Source organism: Pleurodeles waltl, chromosome 11 (genome assembly GCF_031143425.1).
Source record: "Pleurodeles waltl isolate 20211129_DDA chromosome 11, aPleWal1.hap1.20221129, whole genome shotgun sequence".
Lineage (NCBI taxonomy): Eukaryota > Metazoa > Chordata > Amphibia > Caudata > Salamandridae > Pleurodeles > Pleurodeles waltl.
In genome coordinates this window covers 143941676-143965394 of record NC_090450.1, presented here as the reverse complement: position 1 = coordinate 143965394, position 23719 = coordinate 143941676, and the positions used below count along the sequence as shown (strand labels likewise).

Below are 23719 nucleotides of genomic sequence, written 5' to 3'. Positions count from 1 at the left end.
AAGTACTCACATCAACATTTACACACGCTGAGTTTGTTCCAGGTGTAAAATTTTGCATTCTGAAATGTAAAGCTAATGTGCATTGGTACATTCAACTTATTTTTTTGGTTTCTCCACAAAAAAACATTTTTACCTATGGAAATGCTCTTGCCAAAACTCCTTCCTCCAAGCTTCCATACATTTTGGTGATATTCCTTCGTGTTCTTTTCCCATACTAATAAGCTACTCCTAACTGTTGTAAATTAACATCTTTTGCATAGTATTCTCCCGGATCTTTTCCTTCTTTTGCTTCACCCATTTTTTTTGGCTGAAGAACTCTACACACTTTACCCCTGCTAAACTAGTGGCAAGGTGTTTTTGCCTTTCCTTTTAAACTTGTTAACATTGGGATACACCTATCTGACACATGTAATGTACCTGTAAGCCCTAATTTATTGTTCTGCTTGGAGGCAGGCCCTGTAAACTACATAGTGTCCGAGGGGTGCAGCACTCGTGCCACCCACAAAAGTAGCGTTGTGAAAACTTGTCTCTGGGCTGGCCACTGCAGTCTGAGTGTGCAGTTTTAAACAGCCATTTTGACCGGTCAAAATAACCTTTTCGTCAGATCTAAACCCTCTCTTTTTAATGCTTATAAGTCACCTTTAAGGTAGGCCTTAAATACCCATAAGGCAGGGTGCATGGTAGTTAAAAGTTGAACATGTATTCTTAGTGTTTTACAGGTCCTGCCAGTGGAAAACATCCAAAGTCGTTTGTCACTGTGGCAACAGCTGGATCTTCCATAGACTAACACTGATTTACACTATTACACTTAATAAGTTCTAAATTCAGTTCGGGAACAGCTAGAAAAATAATTCAAGGAGTTATTTTACTAATAATTTACAATCCATTTTAATGTTAAGGCATTGTGGAACAGGCACATGTAGAAAGTTGTCCTGGTTCTGCCTAAAGCCAAAATCTCTTTCCACCAGTGTCCATATGTTACAGTGTCCGACTGTCACCACCTGATTACTGATGGCTCCCTTGTGATGAGAAGTATATTTCTCCCAGACAGTGGGCAAAGGTGTGACGAGAATCTTTCCCTCCTTGGCAAGATGGTCTGGGGCTGTGTCCAGCCCTTTTTTGGACTTCAGAGGATGCATACAGTGTCACTGCCAGATGAAGCCCACCTGGGCTTGTCTCTGTTTTGTCTTTCTAGTCAGGCTGGTTCCAAACCCATTGGGAGTGGGGGGAGAAGCCCAGAACTACTTTAGAGGATGGGAAGAGGATTGCCCCCCACTCGCAGGCTGGCAGTGGGCATAAACGTGGCATCCCTAGAACACTCCTCAGACCTGAGAAAAATCATAAGATGGTCTGCCTGCCGTCTAAAGAACTTGATGTAATATTGGACCTGCTTGTCTTGACCCGAAGAGCCCAGAAGTGACATCAAGGGTCAGCTGGCCAACCTCTTGTGTGAGCCCTAGGGCCACAACAGGCTGCAAGCTTCCCTAGTCCTTTTCCTGGTTTCCAGCTCTCCAGCCTACTGGACCTGACCTGGTCCCCATTGCTGGCTTCCATAGAGGTGAGTCCTGACCCCCAAGTACTGTCCCCAAGGTTCTGCACCCTTTGCTTAATTTAGACTGTACTCCTTCCTGCGTACTTGAAAGTTTCACCATACTCAGCGCCGACAGCCTTTATCGACAGCTTATCCGGACTCGACACCGAACAGCACCTTGTCTATGGCCTTACCGGACTCAAAGCTGAGCAGCATATGAACAAATCGAACAGTATACCTGACTTCAGTAACAAAAGACAATCGTGTAAGTGCACAATAGTTCTGAAAATATTCCATTCAGTCATCCAATTTTTTAGGGGATTTAAGGAAAGAGATTTCCCCTTCCTTCTACTTTGGCTTTATATTGACTAAATTACTTGTGCTATATTTCAGAAATGGCCCATCCAGCTCCCTCAACCATAGACTTGTCTAGAACAAATGGTTGCAACAGGTTCTGAGTTCAACTTTTCATAATCATAGTAAACAGCTGTATTGGCAGTGATAGGAAATGTAACACTTAACTAGTGCCAGCGTTTGCAGTTGCTAGGCATTGGCATCATCTGCCTTTGACCAAGCACAAAAAAGCAGGGGCTGAAAAAGGATAAAAAGAGGAACAGAAGGGTAGGAAACAGAGACTAAGGGAGAGAGCAGGGAGGAAAATAATCTAAAAGAGTAAGATAAACAGTTCCTAATTTGAGCTAGTAGAAACGGAAGAAGAGAAAGACGGAAAACAGTGAAAAATAAAAAGCAGGGAAGAAAAAGAACCTCAAACAATAATATAAAGGAGTAGGGCTTGTCTGATGGTGGATGAAAGAAGGCATAAGATGGAAAGAAGACTATGCAGCCTCTGTGTTTGTCACCCCCAACACTTGTTAATGATGGGTACCAATTAGGCGCTGGAGATAAAGAAACACGAAGTGCATGATTGTGGAAGAAAGAAGTAGGAGGTTGAATCAAGAGTACCCTACCTTGGTACTTGGCAAGTTCGACATTAGGCAACATGGACGCCGGGCTCCTAATTACAACTTTAGGCACCTGCACTTATCTTTTGTTACTTAAGTACTGAATATGTGGTTAGCAAAACTTATTTAACACCTATTGATTCGGGAGTTTTACACAGGACATTAAAACATATATACATAATATTCTGCAATCTAAAATCTAGTTGAAAATGAAAGCATTTTCTAACCTGGCATTAGAACCACATTCTTGACAGGTAACACTATTTTGGGAAGAGTATGCCAGGCTGAGGGGCTACTTAAGTTGCTGACATTGTTTTACGTGTACAGTCTGGTTGTGTCCTATGGCAGGATAAGTCAGATTCTAAAAGGGTCGGCCGAGGAGGATTCAGTTAGGTGTTCGAAGGGAGTCTACCTCAGTTTTTCAACCCCCCCTTCTGTGCTTGTTGTTGCCCTCCATCCTGCGTAGTGAAACTCTTGATGTCCCTAAAAAACAGCGAGGAAAATTGACAGATCCTCACAGTTTTGAAGAACCACACACAGTAACATGCTTTTCTTCTAGGAGATAATATGCATTTTAGTATGAACAATTTTTCCTTTGAAAGTTCACGTTTTGAGAGCACTGTGGGGCATGGAAGAAGTGCATTTCTCTACTCTAAGGAACCGATAAGAGAATAGGAGGTGGTTATTTAAAGTACATTCCTGCTTGGACCGTCCGTCATGGGAGCCTATTAGAGGGGTAGGCTTGGTGAAGTGGACTTTTGGCCACTGGGAGGTGGAAAAGATCACCAACCTACCATAAGTAACAACGTAACATAAGGAATTTCTTTGTGATCACTCCATGAGTTCATATAAACTAATGACTCACAAATGGTAGTAGTATATTGCAGATCAGGTATTTGAAGGCGTGGCCTTAAGTATAAACTGTGGGAAATGTTCTTTTACAAAGCAGGATGGCTTCAATCCGACAAAACAACTTTTACCTAAGTGTATTGTGATTGATTTTGGACGAGGTGTCCTTGTTCATAAATGTCTCAGACCACAAGTGTGGACTGGTTTGAGCAGGGCTGATGGGCATGAAATAGCAATCCTGCTGCTGCGCCTTGGAGTGGCAGTCATTGGTGGATGCATTTAAAATGCTGCTGGATGCATTGTTTTTTTTAACCTAGACACCAAAGGCGTGCTCAGTGAGTTTTGACAGGTAGGAGACGCTCATCGTTTGACTGTAACTGGATGAGTCGAGGTTCAGCAGTGATGTCGCTGGCTTTTGAGCCGCAGCAAAATCTAATCAGCGAGACGGCAAACGTTACCGCTGTTTCACAGCCTTCATCACAACTGGGTCTTTGGCCTATTCTTTAAATATAGAAGGGGAGGAGTTCATTAATGTAGCTCTGAGCTGAAGTATTTATTTCTGCTGATCAGTATTTCATATATCGACACTCTTAATATTGTTCAACTAGGACGACTGGTGACTAAGTCAGATGGTATGTATATGTAGAAAGTTGAATAGTCTAAACCTAGGTACTTTTTGATGTTGAAAATTCGAGGCCAGTGTACGCAAATGTTCTCTTAAGAGCCCAGAACATCACAGATATAGTGGTTTTTGGTTGTCATGGAACTTACTGAGGCTTGTTTCTCTCAAGAAGATAAGCAGAGCAGCATTCATTCTTAGTTGGTTGTGTGCCAGTATTTAAACAAAATGAATGTTACAAATTGTGGCTGCAGCACCCCACCAGGTTTCTAAAAAAAACAGTTTCTATTGATTTTTGAAGAACACATGAACTTTCACCCCTCAGGTAGATAAACAGAAGGAGGCCACTCATATCCTCCTCGTAGCAGCAATAGCATAGCTGAGTACCATATTCTCCAGAATGTATAGTCTAATATAAAGAGAAGTCAAAATAAATAGGTGCCCATTACAGTCAGACGACTATTCCCTACGTCAGGCAGCAGGGGCACTGCGTAGAGAGGCATATGCACATTACAATTGCGTCATCGACGGCTATTCTATTACACCCAATGTTGTCCAACTTTCAGGCACAGCCACGTCTGACTGATGCGCACAGGTCTTTAGGGATGTTAATGAAGGACAGTGCATGCATACTGTCATGGGTTTTACCCTGCAACCTAGGTTCTTAAAATGTATAAAAATAGCACCTTTGCCTCCAAATTTATAATGCTTGCAAAGGGCAATGTGTAGGATATCAGAACTCTGCACATGGCACACATGGGTTTAAAAGAGTGCCTGTATGTATTATGAAAGTTACATGGCACTCTATGCCAATGACAGGTTGGGCATCTTTACTATACTAACAGCATATTTTGGCTTTTGTGTTTGCAGTTATTTCAATTTTAATTGCCAAACTTCACAATTCTTCCTTTGAAAACACAGCGACTGCTGCCAGAGGAAAGGCAATGAATGGGCCTTTTTGGAACTGTGTTTTTATCTGAACAGCATCAAAGGTATGTGGGGTGGCTAAGCACCTCCAGCATCCCTAGTTTTACAATCACTGCCCAGACCGTGCAGCGCTGTATGCATAACAGTTGCAGTCTCCACCAATACGTGATGAGTTGTTTTAATAGCATCTTCCTACGTCTGGGAACATAAAAATGGCTTGGGAAGATCGGATGGTACCAGGCGGTCCAACAGAAGGAAAATAGCAGAAAGTTGACTTCATGGGCGTCAGTTCATCAAAATGCCAGGGGAAGCGAAGGTGACATCACACGCCACGCAATTTGACCTTTACTTTGGCTCACACACACGTGCGTACACATTCATGCACAAACTCACATATAACCATACTCTCACCCGAAAATATACATTCAAAACACATTTAAAAACATGTTTAGGTACCTTAGCTGCCTGATACGGTCATATTCTAATTAATTGTACTCCATTTTCATTCCAAAAACAGTGAGTAATGTCATTCACTATTTGCGCAACAATAAAAAAAATATGACAGAAAACCAGGAAAGTGGAGCCCTAACCGACAAGCTGCCCCTGTGTTCCAGGCACTCATTTTGTCACATCTGAGGCCAAGGGTCACAAAGGCAGTGCCAGAGGTCGCAAAGAGCCAGGAATGGTCCCCGCTGAGACCCCTGGTGATTCCAAAATGATGTCCATGGTTGACATTAGTTCCTCTTTGCTCAATAGAGCAATTCTTCAGTAACCAGCTTAGTTTTCAGTAATACGAACCATTATAGAAGACGAGCTCCATTCCTCCAGAGAGATAAAACTATTTTGGGGATAGAGCTATAGAAGTACAGGGTTGCTCCTGACCTATAATTGTTGTCTCAAGACGGACCATGGGAAATTGGGGAAAAGCCTGGAAAACGAATACTCCCAACAAGTCTGTTGACTGGGATCCACCTTTAAATACCTTCATTTATGTTCAGAATTCCTTCTCATTTCTTTATAATCTTCCAGAAAAACTCTCAGTTAACACCCATCACAACCACGCAGACTGGCTTCCGAGGCTTCAGAGAACCTGCCTGCAGCACCTTTAATTTCATAACTTCTCATATATAGGTAACAACATATCTCAGTGACATCATACTTCCCCCATGCACTTGATCTAGCTTGAAATTTAGACGAAACATATTTATCACATGAAGCTTGTATTCATTAACCATTCTGTACATAGTGCTTGTGTCATTCAAAAGAGGTGCTAATTGTTTAATATGGTTTGTGATAAATTTCTGCAATTACTTCAAATACTTAAGCAAGACTTAATGACTGTGCTATGTTGCAGACCATGCTTCACATAATCTACCTTGTTGATCTATTTGCAGCTGATGTATTATCTTAGGCATGTGAAATTCCAGACCTTTTCTAATGAATCGGTTCACCTTGATGAATCAGGAGATGTGGATGCCTACTATGACATCTTAAATTGGCAGAATTCCAGTGACTCCATCTTCTTCGTCAAAATCGGCAAGTACACCGGCACAGCTTCTGGGTATGACATGAAGATCACAAACAGCTCTATATTGTGGAACACAGAAAATTTTCTGGTCTGTATCCTTTGATCTATGTTTCCAAATAATATATAATGAATTAAATAGCTGCATAGACATAATGTATAGCAACGCATGTTTCATGCCACTGTGAGTGACCAGATTTGTAACTCAGTGACACTGCCATTCTCACGAGGCAACCCTGTGTACTCTGTAGTGGTATGATGTGAAAGATTTGGACAAGCGGGTGCTTGATCCTTTTAAACAAATAAGTATCAGTTGTTCTGTAGTAGACATCATGGTAAGCATAGGCCTTCATTGTTTGTTTGTGTAGACAGTCCACGGATGGGTTGTGGAAAACGTAATAAATTAAGATGATTGGACCAAGTTTGAAAACAAATACATTGAAATTATTCAACACACTCAAAAGTGTCAAATAACTTTGCAATGCTCACAATGGAAACCAGATCCAGCAGTTGAACACTCCTAAAACGTGGAACGCCCTGGTGCTACATATGAAGAGCATCCTCATCACTTCTTGAATTCCACAAGAAGCTGAAGACCTGACTTTTCGAGTAGTCACACTAGGACACAGGATTGGAAATGCTCACACCAGTGTTAGCGCGGCCTTGGCCTCTCTATTTTGTGTTAAAATAGTAAGCGTTTGGCCTTGCTTAAGGTCGATGAACCTTTTGACTTGTTTAAACAAATATTGTTAAGTTTTGTAACGCACATCAATAATAAACAATTCAATAATAATGGAGAGTCAGTTAAGAATGCACCATGACCAATTTGGCCAGCGATTAGCCACACCACTGGTATCCATTAGAAAGTTGATTTCCCTATGTTAACAGCGCTTAAGTCACGAAAATGAATCTCAACATCAAATGATAAAGATAAAGAAACATCACAGGGTGTCCATGTCGCCTAAAGAATCTTAACTTGAACAGAGCAACAAGAACGATAATCTCAACAGCGAAAACACTCATTAATAGCAGTGATATTTGAGAAAGAGATAAATAATACATTTGTTCAGCCAACACATTAACATCATTTCATAGGCATAAACACACCTCACTAGCCTCAGATTAGCATTAGCATGTTGGGCTTCATGCAAAAGGTTTATTAACCCCTTCCCTGCCAGGCTTTTCCCCCTCCTGTGCCGAGCCTTTTTTTGGCTATTTGGGGCAGTTTGTGCTTAGGACCTCATATCTTTTTCTCCACATAAGCTACCCATGCCAAATTTGCGTCCTATTTTTCCAACATCCTAGGGATTCTAGAGGTACCCAGACTTTGTGGGTTCCCCTGAAGGAGACGAAGTAATTAGCCAAAATACTGTGAAAATGTTGTTTTTTCAAAATAATGGGAAAAAACGGCTGCAGAAGAAGGCTTGTGGGTTTTTCCCTAAAATGGCATCAACAAAGGGTTTGCGGTGCTAAACTCATCATCTTCCCAGCTTTCAGGAACAGACAGACCTGAATCAGAAAACCCAATTTTTCAACTCAATTTTGGCATTTTACTGGGACATCCCCATTTTTACTATTTTTTGTGCTTTCAGCCTCCTTCCAATTAGTGACTGGCATGGGTATAAAACCAATGCTGGATCCTGGAAAGCTAAACATTTCTGAAAAGTAGACAAAATTCTGAATTCAGCAAAGGGTCATTTGTGTAGATCCTACAAGGTTTCCCTACAGAAAAAAACAGCTGAGATAAAAAAATATTGAAATTGAGCTAAAAAAACAGCCATTTTTCTCCACGTTTTACTCTGTTACATTTTTTTCTGCGGTGTCAGATTTTTGAAAGCAATATACCGTTACGTCTGCTGGACTCTTTTGGTTGCAGGGATATATAGTGCTTGTAGGTTCCTCAAGAACCATAGATACAGAGAGCCAATAAATGAGCTGCACCTTGCAATGGATTTTCATGCTATACTGGTATACAGCAATTCATTTGCTGAAATATAAAAAGTAAAAAATAGGTATCAAGAAAACCTTTGTATTTCCAAAATGGGCACAAGATAAAGGGGGTTATTCTAACTTTGGAGGAGGTGTTAATCCGTCCCAAAAGTGACGGAAAAGTGACGGATTTACCACCAGCCGTATTACGAGTCCATTATATCCTATGGAACTCGTAATACGGCTGGTGGTATATCCGTCACTTTACCGTCACTTTTGGGACGGATTAACACTCCTCCAAAGTTAGAATAACCCCCAAAGTGTTGAAAAGTAGTGGTTATTTGCACATCTCTGAATTCCGGGGTGCCCGTACTAGCATGTAAATTACAGGGCATTTCTCAAATAGATGTCTTTTTTATACACTGTCTTACATTTGGAAGGAAAAAATGTAGAGAAAGACAAGGGGCAATAACACTTGTTTTACTATTCTGTGTTCCCCCAAGTCTACCAATAAAAATGGTACCTCACTTGCGTGGGTAGGCCTAATGCTTGTGACAGGAAAGACAACATGGACACATCACATTTTTACATTGAAATCTGACGTTTTTTGCAAAGTGCCTGGCTGTAGATTTTGACCACTAGCTCAGCTGGCACCTAGGGAAACCTACCAAATCTGCGCATTTTTGAAAACAACACAACTAGGGGAACCCAAGATGGGGTGACCTGTGGGGCTCTGACCAAGTTATGTTACCCAGAATCCTTTGTAAACCTCAAAATTTGTCCCAAAAACACTTTTTCCTCTAATTTTGGTGACAGAAAGATCTGGAATCTGAGAGGAGCCACAAATTTCCTTCCACCCAGCGTTCCCCCAAGTCTCCCGCTAAAAATGGTACCTCACTTGTGTAGGTAGGCCTAGCGCCCGCGACAAGAAATACCCCAAAACACAACATGGACACATCACATTTTCCCAAAGAAAACAGAGCTGTTTTTTGCAAAGTGCCTAGCTGTGGATTTCGGCCTCTAGCTCAGCTGGCACCTACGGAAACCTAGAAAACCTGCACATGTTTGAAAACTATACACCTAGGGGAATCCAAGATGGTGTTATTTGTGGGGCTCTGACCAGGTTCTGTTACCCAGAATCCCTTGCAAACCTAAAAATTTGGCCAAAAAACACTTTTTCCTTTCATTTCGGTGACAGAAAGTTCTGGAATCTGATAGGAGCCACAAATTTCCTTCCACCCAGCGCTCCCCCAAGTCCCTTGATAAATATGGTACCTCACCTGTGTGGGTAGACCCAGCGCCCGCGACAGGAAATGCCCCAAAACACAACGTGGAGACATCACATTTTCCCATAGAAAACAGAGCTGTTTTTTGCAAAGTGCCTAGCTGTTGGATTTTGGCCTCTAGTTCAGCTGGCATGTAGGAAAACTTAGCAAACCTGTGAATTGTGGAACACTAGACACCTAGGGGAATCCAAGATGGGTTGGCTTGTGGGGTTTTCACCAGGTTCTGGTTTTGCAGAATCATTTGCAAAACTCAAAATTTAGCCCCAAAAAACAGTTTTTCCTCCCATTTCGGTGACAGAGAGTTCTGGAATCTGAGGGGAGCCACAAATTTCCTTCCACCTCGCGTTCCCCCAAGTCTCCCGATAAAAATGGTACCTAACTTATGTGGCTAAGCCTAGCACCTGCGAAAGGAAATGCCCCAAAACACTGTGGACCCATCAAAATGATCAAATATAAAACTAACTGTTTTTGCGGGGGCACCTGCGTTTTTTGGTCCTGGTTTGGGTTTGGTAGGGAAACCTACCAAACCCAAACATTTCTGAAAACTAGACACCCGAGGGAGTCCAGGGAGGTGTGACTTGAGTGGATCCCCCAGTGTTTTCTTACCCAGAATCCTTTGCAAACCTCAAATTTGGCTAAAAAAACACTTTTTCCTCACATTTCGGTGACAAAAAAGTTCTGGAATCTGAGAGGAGCCACAAATTTCCTTCCACCCAGCGTTCCCCCAAGTCTCCCGATAAAACTTATACCTCACTTGTGTGGGTAGCCCAGGTGCCTGCAATGGAAAAATGCCATAAACCTGCAAAGATTGAGGGGCTAGCACAGCGAGTTGATAAGCATATATTTCTCTTTTATACATCTTTTAGGCTGGCTCTGCTTTGGAGACCCACACAAGTCAGGTATCATTTTACTTGGGAGACTGAGGGGAACGCTTGGTGATAGGAAATTTGTGCCGGAGCAGTGATCCTACAAAGAAAAAAGAGGAAAATATGCTTTTTTAAGCAAAGTTTGAGGTTTGCAGAGGAGTCTGGATAAGAAAATGTAAGGGGATCCGGGCAAACCACACCTCCTTGGACTCCTTGGGGTGTCTATTTTTAAAACATGTCTGGGTTTGGTATGTTTCCCTAGATGAAGGCTGCACCCGGGACTAAAAACGTAGGTATTCCCCCCTAAACACAGGTAGTTTTCCAATATATCATTTTGATGTGTTCACATACTTATGTGATGTTCCAACCACTAAAAGTGTGAAATGAAACACACGTAGGTTATGTTAAAAAGACCCCTCACCCACCAACCAAGTTGGTGGCATGCTTCATCATCGGGGTCCCACCCGAGACACCTAGCGTGTCACCGGTGTGCTGCGACACCTGATTACAGCAGAGCAGGTTTTGTCATTTTTCCACACATACTGATTGGATTTGGCACGAGGGTGAGTGATGGTTCAGTAGATCAAACTTCATTAACAAGAGATTTCACAAAAATGAAATGTACTGTCAATAAGTGAAAGGCCAAAAAACGGAACCAATGACTCACAGCTCGTGAGCTGTAAAGCCACGACAAGGCACCAACCGCTTTATAGTCCATTCACACACCTTTCATGCATGACATGCACAAGGCCATTCACGCCGCCAGCCACGGGCCCAGCACGTTACAACACTCGCATCGACAGACAGCGCCACTCAAGGGCCCATGACTTACATATGCCCACACGCCTGATGCAGCAATCACACCAGCTGATGGAAGTGTGTGGACTGGTGTTTGTCTGGCAGTGTGTTGCAGTAGCCAACAGCAAGACAATATTTACACCGCCAGCCAAGCACCACTCCACACACAATGGCATCACTTTTTTTTAAAACAAAGAAACCACTAATTCGAAATAATTACAAAACTACAAACACAAAAGCTCTAACTAAGTAAATGACAGAAATGCCAACCATGAAAGTGAACACATGACAATATAAAACAGGCAGTTTACACTCATGGTAGTTCCTAGTAATTCTTCTGGGTGTGGTAATTCCTGAAACAGCCACCCACACACAGCCCATGCTTTGAAGGACAATCTGGGCAGTACATTCGAGTCTCCCGCTGGATACCTCTTCGAGCACAGACTCTACATTTCTTAGCTGGAAAGTCTTTTTTGGGCGTGGGAGGAATGTGCTCAGCAAAGTGGTGATCTTGCAATCTAGCCACATCCTCCACCACTGCTTCTCTAGGAACTCTTGCCTGTTCCACCACAATAAGGCTCTCTATCACGGACTCCTGATATTTCACAAATGTCATCTTTGACTCTGGAGACCTATCCTTGAACACAATAAAAGCATTAAATGTTGCCAAGTGGAACAGGTGAATTGCTAAATTCTTATACCAAATGTAAGACTTACGAATAGCAGTATAAGGTTCCAACCTCTTATCAGTTCTATCCACACCTCTCATGTGCTTATTATAATCTAAAATGCACACAGGTTTGTGCACTTCAGCAACCTGACCGCAAACATTCATGGGGGAAGTATGCTCATCATGGATGGTACTTAGCATGTAGACATCCTTCCTGTCTGAAAATTTCAAAGCTAGCAGCTCATCATTCCGCAAGGCACTGTACCGTCCACTCTCAAGTTTTTTACAGACAAGCTCCCGCGGTTAGCCCTTCCGTTTTCAACAAATTATGCCACAAGCAACAGTGTCCACTCTAAACAATTCCTTGTACAACTGCACTCTAGTGTAGAAGTTATCTACATACAAATGGTGACCTTTGTTAAACAGTTGTCTACCAAGTTCCTACACAATTTTCTCAGTAACTCCAAAAGTGGGAGGACAGCCAGGGGAGTCAATATTGGAATCCCTACTAGTGTTGACCCTGAAATTATACACATATCCTGTATTACTTTCAGACAGCATATACAATTTAATTCCATAGCGTGCCCTCTTGCTAGGAATGTACTGCCTAGAAACCAAACGACCCTTGAAGAGGACCAAAGACTCGTCCATAGCTATTTCTTTGCCTGGAACATAGAACTCTGAAAACCGATTTAGAAAATGATCAAGGACAGGCCTAATCTTAAAAAGACGGTCAGAATCAGGGTTATCTTGTGGCAAGGCTAAAGCATTGTCAACAACGCAGCATCCTAAGAAGAAGCAAATTCCGATTACGACACATGGTTGCAGGAAATATAGCTGTTGCCAACAAGGGACTAGTAGACCAATAAGAAGCCAGTGACAGCTTCCTTATCAACCCCATCAAAAGAGTCAACCCCAAAAACCTTTTCATCTCTTCCAAATTTGTGGGAACCCACCGGGTAGCTCTAGAGTGTGGCCTAAGTCTGTCAGCGTTGTCCCTCAAATACTGCTCCGCATACAAATGAGTCTCCTCAACAATCTCTTCCAAAAACACATCATCCACAAATAACTCAAAGAAATTGACAGGCAAAAAGTTCTCTGTATTGACTCTACACCCCGGGAGACCAGTAAAGGCAGGCAACTCTGGCTGCTCCATGTTTGGGGCAACCCAGAGTTTAGGTCTTTCAACGGGAAACCTTTCAGCCCCAGGTTGCTGCACTATTGACACATCAGTGTCCTCCTCTAAAACAAGCCCTTCATCTGCACTGAGAGTGGCTTCCTCATCAGAAGATTCCTCTCTGACCAAAACATCACTGCCAGAATCTTTCACTTCCTCCTCTGCCTCAGAACCAGAGTCAGTCTCATACTCATGATCAGAAAATGACTCAAAAAGCATACCAACCACCTGCTGAGCAGTCATCCTACGGCTGGCAATGAGCCTTCCTACGAAAAGTAACTGGATAAATGCACCACCAACAACCAGCACTGTGTAATATAACTAATAAACAAGTGTGGCTTGCCGGAAAAACCTACTCACCAGCAACTACTCTGCACTGACACAGCAATCACCAATGATATCCCACTAAAAATAATGAAAGAAAAGCAAATTAGAAATAAGACAACACAAATATCATTGTGCACAAATCTAAGGACAATTTCACCCACAATCCAGCATTTAGTACACCACCTACAAACATGGCATTCATGCATGGCAACAATACTCGTTTGGGGTAAATTGTTTTTACTTACCTAAAACATGCAACTATGCCAACTGCAGGTCAACCACCTCCAAAACCTCAAGGAGCCACAGCAAAGGAAGCAAAAGCTTTAAACTAGAACAAAAAGGAGAAAAAAAACTGTTATCGCAAATGCAAATACTTCGCCAGTTGACAAACACCCCACCATCAAGCATTTAGAAATTGGTGCCTAAGTGGATTCTGTCCCCCATACGGGCAGATGGGCCTACTAAAAAATAGGCCTATCTGCCCCAAGGGGGGCAGAAAATACCTGAAGTAGTGTGCCTCATGGGGAGCGACCCTTGCCCAAGGGGCCACCCCCAAACAAAAAAACACACGCACACACACATTATCCCTGGTGCCTAAGTGGCTTCTGCCAGATGAGCCCCAAAACATAGGCTGATCTGCCCCAAGGGGGGCAGAAATGACCAACAGTTCTATGCCCTCACTGGGGGGGTTAACCCTTGCCCAAGGGTGTGCCCCCCACAGAAATAAGCAAATAAAAAAATCCCTGGCGTTCCAATGGTTTCTGCCCCCATTGGGGGCAGATCAGCCCAAAAATAATAGACCACTCTGCCCCCAAGGAGGGCAGAAATGTCCATAGATAATATGCCCCCCTAATGGGAGCGACCCTTGCCCAAGGGGCTGCCCCCCCATCCAATAAACACACATACACACATTATCCCTGGTGCCTAGGTGGCTTCTGCCCCACTTGGGCGCCCCCCACAGAAATAAACAAATTTAGAAAATCCATGGCGTTCCAGTGATTTTTGCCCCCCAAGGGGGGCAGAAATGGCTATAATAATATGCCTCCCTAAGGGGAGCTACCCTTGCCCAAGGGGCCATCCCCCCCATCCAATAAACACACACACATTACCCCTGATGCCTAAGTGGTTTCTGCCCCCCCTTGGGGGCAAATGGGCCTAAAACAAATAGGCCGATCTGCCCCCAAGGGGGTGCTCCCCCACAGAAATAAACAAATTTAAAAAATCCCTGGCGTTTCACTGGTTTCTACCCCCAAGGGGGGCAGAAATGGCCATAAAATATATGCCCCCAAAAGGGAGCCACCCTTGCCTAAGGGGCCGCTCCCCAACACACACAAACAACTTCTATAACACATAAATAAAATCCCTGGTGCCTAGTGGTCATTCCTGCTGCCCGATTGCGATGCGATTGGGCAGCAGGAATGCTCAAAGGGATATCGGGGAAAAGGAACCTTTCCTTTCCCCCGATGCCTCTTTGTGTGAAATCGCCCCCCCCCCCCTTTGCTGGAGGAGGAACTTACCTGTTTGTCCGAGGTCGCGCTGGAAGCAAATGGCTTCTAGCGCAACCAGCACCCTCTAATGATGTCAGCGCACGATCGTGAGCTGATGTCATCAGGGTAGGTGGGGGTGAAGGGGAAGGGCTTCCCCTTCCATCCCTGCATTGGCGGGGGGTGGGAGGGAAGCCCATGGAGGGAGCGCTAGCGCTCCCTCCGAGCTCATGTGCCAGGACGTAATGGTTATGTCTTCGGCGCAGGAGCACTGTGCCGGTGGACATCACCATTACGTCCTCGGCACAGAACGGGTTAAGACTAATTTGGAAAACATCTAACTATGGCGCTATCAAGTAGCAGCTGGTACCTGAAAAACAAAAGACAAATAAGAATGCACAGATCATTTATAATTACCTGTCCCTAAGGAATGTCAGCAGTACGGCTACAGCTTCATCGGGGTCAGCAGTGTCAGCATCATGACAGGGCAGGGTAAGGGGTACAGTTTAGAATTTGGACTATAAGATCACTAAACCATCAAAGCATTAGTTCAGTATTTGAACAGGCATAATAAACTCAGAAAATAATAAAATATAAAGACGTCAGTAGACTAACTGGTAAAGCGGGAAATCTTAGAGAGACAAATCACCTTTAATCAGTCAGCAGGCATCAAAGACCTAAAGAGAACGAACCCCAGCTCTTAGTGAGCAGTTCATTCAATTAAAATACACACATATTTTCTATTAGTCAAAAGCATCAGGCAAAGAGGGAACATCCAATCACAAAAACATTAGATATCAGCAATGCATTAGAAAAGATACAATAAGAATTGGCAAAACGTTGATTGGGTGCTTCTCTATTTACATATCTCCAAACAATATAATTTTGAAGCTTCTTAGTTCTGACTGCTGTCAGTAGACCCTTTTGTTCAACCCATTCCAAAATATGCTGTTGTCAGACAGTAGTAACAAAGATGTGGAAACATTCTTGTGTTGCACCATTTCCTCAAGAGAAATACATTTTTTGAATACATGCACAGCACAAACTTGTGGCTTAAACAAAGGAAGTTTATTATACAGTCGACATGGGAACATCTAAATTCTTCTTTTGCGTGTACATTGGCAGAAGACAACTTCTTGCTGTAACATCATCTGCTTGAGGCCCAGCCGAACACAAGAAATACTCATATTATTTCAGGTATTAGTTTTACCTCTTAAAGTGATAGACTGCTTAATAAAGCATTAGTGCATTATTTTCAAAGTGCAAGTGCACGTTTTCTCGCTCAATGGTCACCAATGAGGAAAGCACATTTTATGTTACTCGTTATTTTAACGTTAATGCGTCTTATATGTCCAAAGAAAATGCTAAATAATTATTAGGTCAAACTTCTGCGCCCCCGCCAGCTCAGTGCCAGGATACCCTCCAGGTGATAGTGCTCTCTACAAATCTGCATAACATCTAAAAGATATTGACAGTCGTTTTTGGACTGTGGATTATTTGGAGTAAAACTGAACTGTCCTAAATATTTTTGGGACCCTGTGCACAGACATATATTAGGGTCCACCTTGCAAAGTAAAGTAATAAAAATAACGAACAGTTTAGACAGGCATTCTTTATACACAACAGGATGACATTAATCACCTAAATGTTTTGTTGATTAGAAAAGTGTTGAATTTATTTTAGCTGAGGTAGAAACATTTTATGCAGGAGCGGCAGAACCACACCTGAAATAATTTCGGTTGCTCCAATCTGTGAAGTGCATAGATCCAGATCTTTGGATTTATAGAGAAGTCAAACTGCATGTGTGAAAGGCCAGAAGTCCATGCTCGACCCACATACATGCAAGTCTGTTTACAGCAAAGCAGTTGTGCTTACACTCTGTCAGAAAAGCACAGATGTGAAAAAACAATGCTCAGCTCCCCAACCGAGCACTTTATGCAGCAGGTGATGGATTATGTGGCAAACACAGCAAACCCATAATTATGCGGAAAACGCTGCAGACCCAGAATCTATAATTTCAGTGGTCCTAGCCACAAGTAACAAACACTGCACAATTTAATGCCCACACAGTACTGTTTTTTGACCATAGAAGAGTAGGCACTACAATAGGTGGTTAGCTGTTTCTAAGCCCACTAATACGCCTGCCCTACTGACTATGGTGCAGCCAGACAGACCACAACCATATCTCTTAGTAACATTACTGTGTTTTTTTTCGGGGGGATCTACGGCCTCGAAAATATTACAGGCCCATTTATTCGTTTATCATTTTTAGCAGAAGGTGCTGAATCATGCAGAAAAACAAATGAATACTCACCTGCTGAACAGCGGCTGGCAGTCTATTGCGTGCACAATGATTTGGATCTCACGTGAACTCAACATATATATTTCTAATCAATCAGAACTGCTTAATTCACATCTAATTTCTCAGTTCACAAGAAGCCAGATGTACTAATGTGCATCGCACAAGACCAGGAGTACTCTCTTTTCATTCTGGAAATCAAGAACTCTCTGCACATGAGCTGTCCCAGTATGTTCTTGCACACTTTTAATCCATCATTTGTTTCTTTGTTTGGGAATATAGGGCCAGATGTACGAAGGGATTTTACCCATTCTGTGTCTATGGGAAAAAGCTTTCCTACATATGGCCCATAGTCACTAAACCAATTATGCCATTATTGTGTAATTATCTATGACCGAGCATACCAGCACTCACTTGTTTGCTGTCTGAAAAAACTCCCTAATCAGTGATTATAAGTTATTTTATCCTGAAGAGGCCCAAGATGGCCTACAGCTATCCCACAGATGAAATATATGTAGCTGTTACTGTTAATAGCAGTAATGCCATTACGAATGAGACTGCTCTCGGAAGTGCATTTTGCAGTGACAGATTAGGGCTACTAGCCCTCCCTATTCAGGGCCATCACAAGGAGGCAGATGGGGCTGTTTTCCTCGGGCTCCTTGCTTTTTGAAATCCTACACACCTGTTTCACCATATATTTAAAATCTCTGAAAAAAACGCCGATTTACACCAGAAATAAAAAAGGGCTCTTTCTGGCCCAAGATCTACCTTTCTGCCAAATTTGGTGTAATTCTTTTCAGCGGTTCGGGCTGAAGCTGTGTCTGAAAATTGCAAAATCCCCATAGACTTTGCATTGTGAGAGATTTCATCAAGATTAAAAAGAAAATAATTGCACTTCAAAGCAGGGACTGACAAAGTCATGAAAGGAAAGGCGGTATACCTCAACATTTAAGTTTGGAGACAGGTAAGACCATAAATACTTGCCTCCGACCCAATAATTAAGTACATTGTTCAACAAGTCTTCTTAATTGCTGTGCCTACTGGCTTTGTGCACAAGTACCTCTTAACATTTTACCCTGTAAACTAATCTGCGAAGCTACTGATGCTGAACGTGCACTTACATACTTGCACAGGGCACCCGCCACTCCAGTGTTTACAAGAATCTTCCTTTAATTATTTGCAGTGGCATTCCCAAACCTTATTTTAAGAACATTCCTCTGCTGAATTATATTATATGTTGGTGAAAATTCATCGTCTTATTAATGTTAAAATTGTGATTAACCATGCAAACAAAATAAAGCAAATGCCTAGGGGCAAGGCGCGAGGATCATTGACATCTATCCCAAACATTCAGGACGTTTAGGCCTGGGCAATAGAGCTTATTCTATGGCCCTACAAGCTTAGGGAAGATGCTGGTTTTTGCAGTAATGTAGTTCCGCCTTCATGTTTACATATTGCACTCTTTGCACGATTAGGTGAGCTGTGCCTTGCATGTAATGTTTGCACAATGCAATTTCTATTTGGGTTTGTGTGCTCAGACAGGCCGTGAAGGGCTTGAATCACTTATTTTTCTATTTTAAATAGCTCTTTTGCACTAGTGTTTGTTTAATCTTACAATATTTTTTGCCTTTATTTCTGAATGTATGATATCAAGATCATAATCTGTGTATGTTTATGGTTTCAATTAACTAACAAACTAAACTTCATTGTCATTGCCGTAGACTTTGCATTAGGAAAACCTGTTTTGGGACTCACCCCCACACACACTATTTCTCAGCCCTTGCTTTGACGAATCAACATGAAAATTTCCAGACAGCAACTAAGTAATCAGTAGAGTACTTTTAAAAAATTTGTGAAGATTCATTTAACAACACCAACGTTTTTTTCAAAACAAACAAAACAAAAACCGCTTCATCTATGGGAAATGTAGGTCCTGACTATAACTACCTACTGGCTATCAACAGTAATTAATATTAAAAAACAGAGGCCCATCCTGTTCCTTTGTAAAGCAAATAAGGTATCTCCGCTAGGTGGTGCTATATACTGTTTTATCTTTCTCCTACATATTTTCTTTAATTTCAAGTTGCTCTTCGGATCAAAGACCAAGAAGTGGTCTTGCAAAAGATATTGACCCCAGATCCACAAAGGTTCCTGATATGCAATTTGTAACTTGCTGTTTACATCTCATTCCCTAACCTGCCATAACAGCAATCCCAGCATGCTATGCTATCACTGTGAGTTTGATGTAATCATTGAACTAACTACATAATATCATCCCTGGATAATAAAGTGTTTGCAATTGAGTCCTAGCAAGCCAGAAAATTGTATTCATTTTTCTGAGAAGCACCCTATCCATAAAATGGAATGCAGAATGTTTTCTGGTGCTGGGTTATATACTACGAGATGAATTATGAGATAACAGAGCCTTTCCAGGCCAATGGAAATTTTCCAAAAATAATTTGACCTAACAGACCACAACTGCACCAACTGTTTTAACATGCAATAAAAAGCTTATCTGCAGATACCTGCAAAAATCACCAAGCGAGGTGGAGGCCTTATCAAGGCTGCCTAAACTGTCAATGAAGTTGCTACCCAGAGGCAGACTCGTTCAGGTTCCAGCACAGCGAGACCAAGGACCAGTTATTTCTCCTAAAGTTTGAAAGGGAATAGTCTAAAACAATGTAATAAGGACAAATAACCCTAATTTGTATACCTGAAGCTCCATATCTAATATGAGCTGGTGGTTGGAAGTGGGGGCCATGGCACTCATGTTTGCAGACCAGCACATATTTTTCCACATCAGATGTCTACAGAGAGCAAGAAACAGAACACAAGTACCAACTGTGAAGACGGAGGAAGAGAAAGATATGAAAACCATCACAAGGGGGGAATGCAGGACCCTGCAAGAGTGAGAAAAAGGGTCAGGGAGTGTCTGGTAGTGGATTAAATAGGCTTGAGGTAGACTTAAGAAAAGACAGCTTGGCTATTCGGTGAGAAAAGATCTAATAGTAGAAGCTGGTTGCTTATGAGTAGAGCTTTGGGAACTGGCACTGCAAATTGAGCACTGCTGAAGTCAATGTTAAAAAACCAATACTGGCCAGAATGATCATACAGTACAGTGGAGAGGATGCCCAGTGACAGACAACAAAACAAGTTGTTATTGACAAACACATAACAGAGACAGAAGTAGGCTATTAGAATTCCATATGTATTTGCCTGTTGCAAAATGTAAATCCTACCACATTTAGATGCAACTATTAGGGGGTGACATATTTGGTGTTTGAAACAAACCATTCAGAAATGTTTACATTAATGTGTAATACGGAAGGTTGAGGGCATCATTTAAAGTTTGGCCGAGTAGGAGTACTGATGTAAATTGGTGATACATCCGCTCTGCCAAACGTCTGGTTCCTTCATTACATTTAGAGTAAGGGGAAGCTGTGGTTTTACACCACTGGGACCGGCAATACTAGGTTACATGGCCATCACTGTGATTGAGTATGGGTTGAACCACTCATTCGCCTTCCCCCATAAGCTGCACGGTGGACACAGACAGAGAAAATGCATAATGACCCTGATACGCAGGGAGAAAACAGTTGGCACTTTAAGCATGGTGCACGCTTGACAAATCTTCAGTGCTGAGAAAGGTGCTGACTTGGCAATGGCTGCTTCAAATCACAGACATTCCTAAAAGGTGAGCAGGAGCTTCTGTGCCACATTGGGGGACCGGCAGACCATCTGCCAAGTTCTAAATGTCCATACAGTAAATTGTCTGGCGCTTAAGATAGGGTTTCCTGACACCCATAGCAAAAATTATTCTCCTAGACCAGTGTGAGTACCTGCAAGAAGACATGCTATTTTTTAAATGACTTGCAGCAGGTTACGGTTATAAACTTTCTGAGAATCTAAAAGAAATGCACCAGACAAACCATGAGAAAAAAACAAATGACTCAATCCTAAACAGTCAGAAAGACACGTGAGGTAGATAAGTAGGATCACACATTTATAATAGTGTGACTCTTTGTAAAGATCATCTCAGTCTTAAAAACTGCAAATCAAAGCTACATTATGTTCAACTCAAGTGAGTAGCACTCATATTTCAACAATGCAGGAATGAAATTCGTAGTCAATCTAGCTGTGACCCTAGTCCTTTACTTTTATTTTCCAAATATACTTTGCCAGATGTTGCTCAGACAAACTAGATGACCTACCAGCTTCTGTGTGGCAGAATATAACAGATAACAGAAAACTGTGCATAGAGAAAGGTACTAATCTCGTTTGAACAGAGCTAAGCCTGTTGGCCAGCGCAACCTTGCTTAATATATGAATACCTTACACTGGCCAGGGCCCTTTTCAGGCATAAAGAGTGGAAATTTAGGAGAAACCAGCTGCAATATTAGTCACACGTTATGTCGATATGAGTCAATTATGAGAATTTAAGGAAGGTTAAAATGTTTATTCAAGCATACAAGTAATACATTTTATTAGTCAATTAAATTAAAGTATATTGCATGAAGCATGTCCAGAATCTGTCCCTGCTCTAATCTCCTCAGTCTAGTCAGCAAAGATTCTCAGTACTCATCAAGAATACAGTAGCAACTGAAGACATGTATGTGATCCTTTCTCGACCATCATACGATATGCTGCTGTACCTTCCTTTGGTGTCTCCTCGCTTTCTCTAACAGAAATCATTGCATCACCTCTTGTTAAATTCCATATCGCCTTAACAGATTTCATTTTCTGAAGTAGAATGTCTTCATTTTAATGGAAAAATCACAAAATCTTAATGGTTTGAATTAGTTCCCTATACTGCAGGACTCAAACCCCCTTTTGTCAAATCACAATGCAGCTTAGAAATGTAATCAACCAATAATTTGGTGTGTCTTGCCAATCTTCAGCCCATTGCAGCACAATCTCACACCAACCAACCAATACCAGTGCAGAACACTGTTACGTCACAACTCACTCATCTAACAGTTTAATTTTTCTCCTTTTTGATAAACAAACAAAAATCTGCTATTAAACAATACAAAAAGATTTCCATTCTTGTCTGCTTCTTCTACAGAAAATTAAAGGTACACTTGAAACAAATGGAATAAAGTTCTAAAACCTTCCTGACTTTCATTCATAAAGAAACCACTTCTCACTATGATGGTTTCTCGACCCGCGGGAAATCACCTAGTCAGTGCTGAGTCTCCTTTGCGCATCAGTTACCCCAATACTAATTAATATTAGTACAATTACTACAAACTTTTATTATGTCCCTATCTTTTATGCGAAGTCGTGGACAAATCATGACTTATACTTCTCCTAGCAGTCAATTTCTCTTATCTGTATCTAGCTCTCTGTCCCTGGATCTTAGACTACTTCTTAGTCTGGTAATCTTTTCATCTCTTTAACAATGCAACATAACACAGAAATCATTTCAAGGGGTATCATGAACCACCACATGTATGTATATATATTGACACATCAACCCTATTGATACCCATGCAGGTCGAGTTTTTCACCGACTTTGAGACCGCCAATCGCAACTGCTTTGAAAACCGCACCGCATTGGTCTTCGCAATCAGGTTCCGGCACTGAATACTTGATCCTTTTAATCTCTATCTCCCTATTTCCTTTTTAATTATTGCAGCTTGTGTGTCCCTACCACTCTAAACTTTCTCTCTGCTTCCAAATTATTTGGTGCAGTGCAACCTTACTAGATATATAAATACCGTAAGTTGCTCTGGGCCCTCTTCAGGTGTAAAGGTCTTAGGAGTGCAATACATACTTTATTAGTCACACGTGCTGTCTATATGAGCCAATGATGAGAATTTAAGGAAGTTTAACATGATTATTCAAGCATAAAAGTAATACATTCATTAGTCAATGAAATTACAGAACATTGCATTACGCTTGTCCAGAATCTGTCCTTGCACTAATTGCCTCAGTCTAGTTGGCAAAGATTCTCAGTACTCATAAAGAATACAGTAGCAGTTTTGTAAAAAACAGACTAGTCAGACCAGGAGAACCCTGAAAATGCTGCTGTAAAACACTGCAATTCTTTATGATATCTTCCTCTGTCTCTGCTGTCAGCTCAATAAGCTTCTAACTATGGCGCTGCTAGCTTCATTCCGGTCTGACGCCCTACCCTGACTCTTCTTTCTCTCTAGCAATGGGTATCTTCTCTCATATAGGAGTCTTTAGTGAATCCTCTTTGACTGTAATAATCCTAAAGAGGACCCCCCCCCCTCTCTAATGGGCTCTCTCATCTCTTTCCCTCAGATACATTTATAATACAATTCATTGGATACAATCTTTTACAAATTGTCTCATAAATGTAGCACATGTCCTGGGAATGGATCCTCTTACACAGGGATCAACTCGAACTCAGAGAAGGAAGCAGCAACATGGCAAAAAATCACATGCCTGCCTTGCTTCTGAAAAATAAAATACATGCATATGTTCTTGTCGTCATCTCCTTT

At 41.9% G+C, this 23719-nt stretch overlaps 1 protein-coding gene across 1 annotated transcript in view; it reads left to right on the top strand.

Annotated features, from left to right (window-relative positions):
• The window catches only part of LOC138265514 (vomeronasal type-2 receptor 1-like), a 209543-nt gene that overhangs the window by 159057 nt on the left and 26767 nt on the right, over window positions 1-23719 (top strand). Inside the window, exon 4 of the mRNA XM_069213298.1 lies at window positions 6283-6504. Within this exon, the coding sequence (XP_069069399.1) occupies window positions 6283-6504 (222 nt within the window). The remainder of the gene's footprint in view (window positions 1-6282; window positions 6505-23719) is intronic.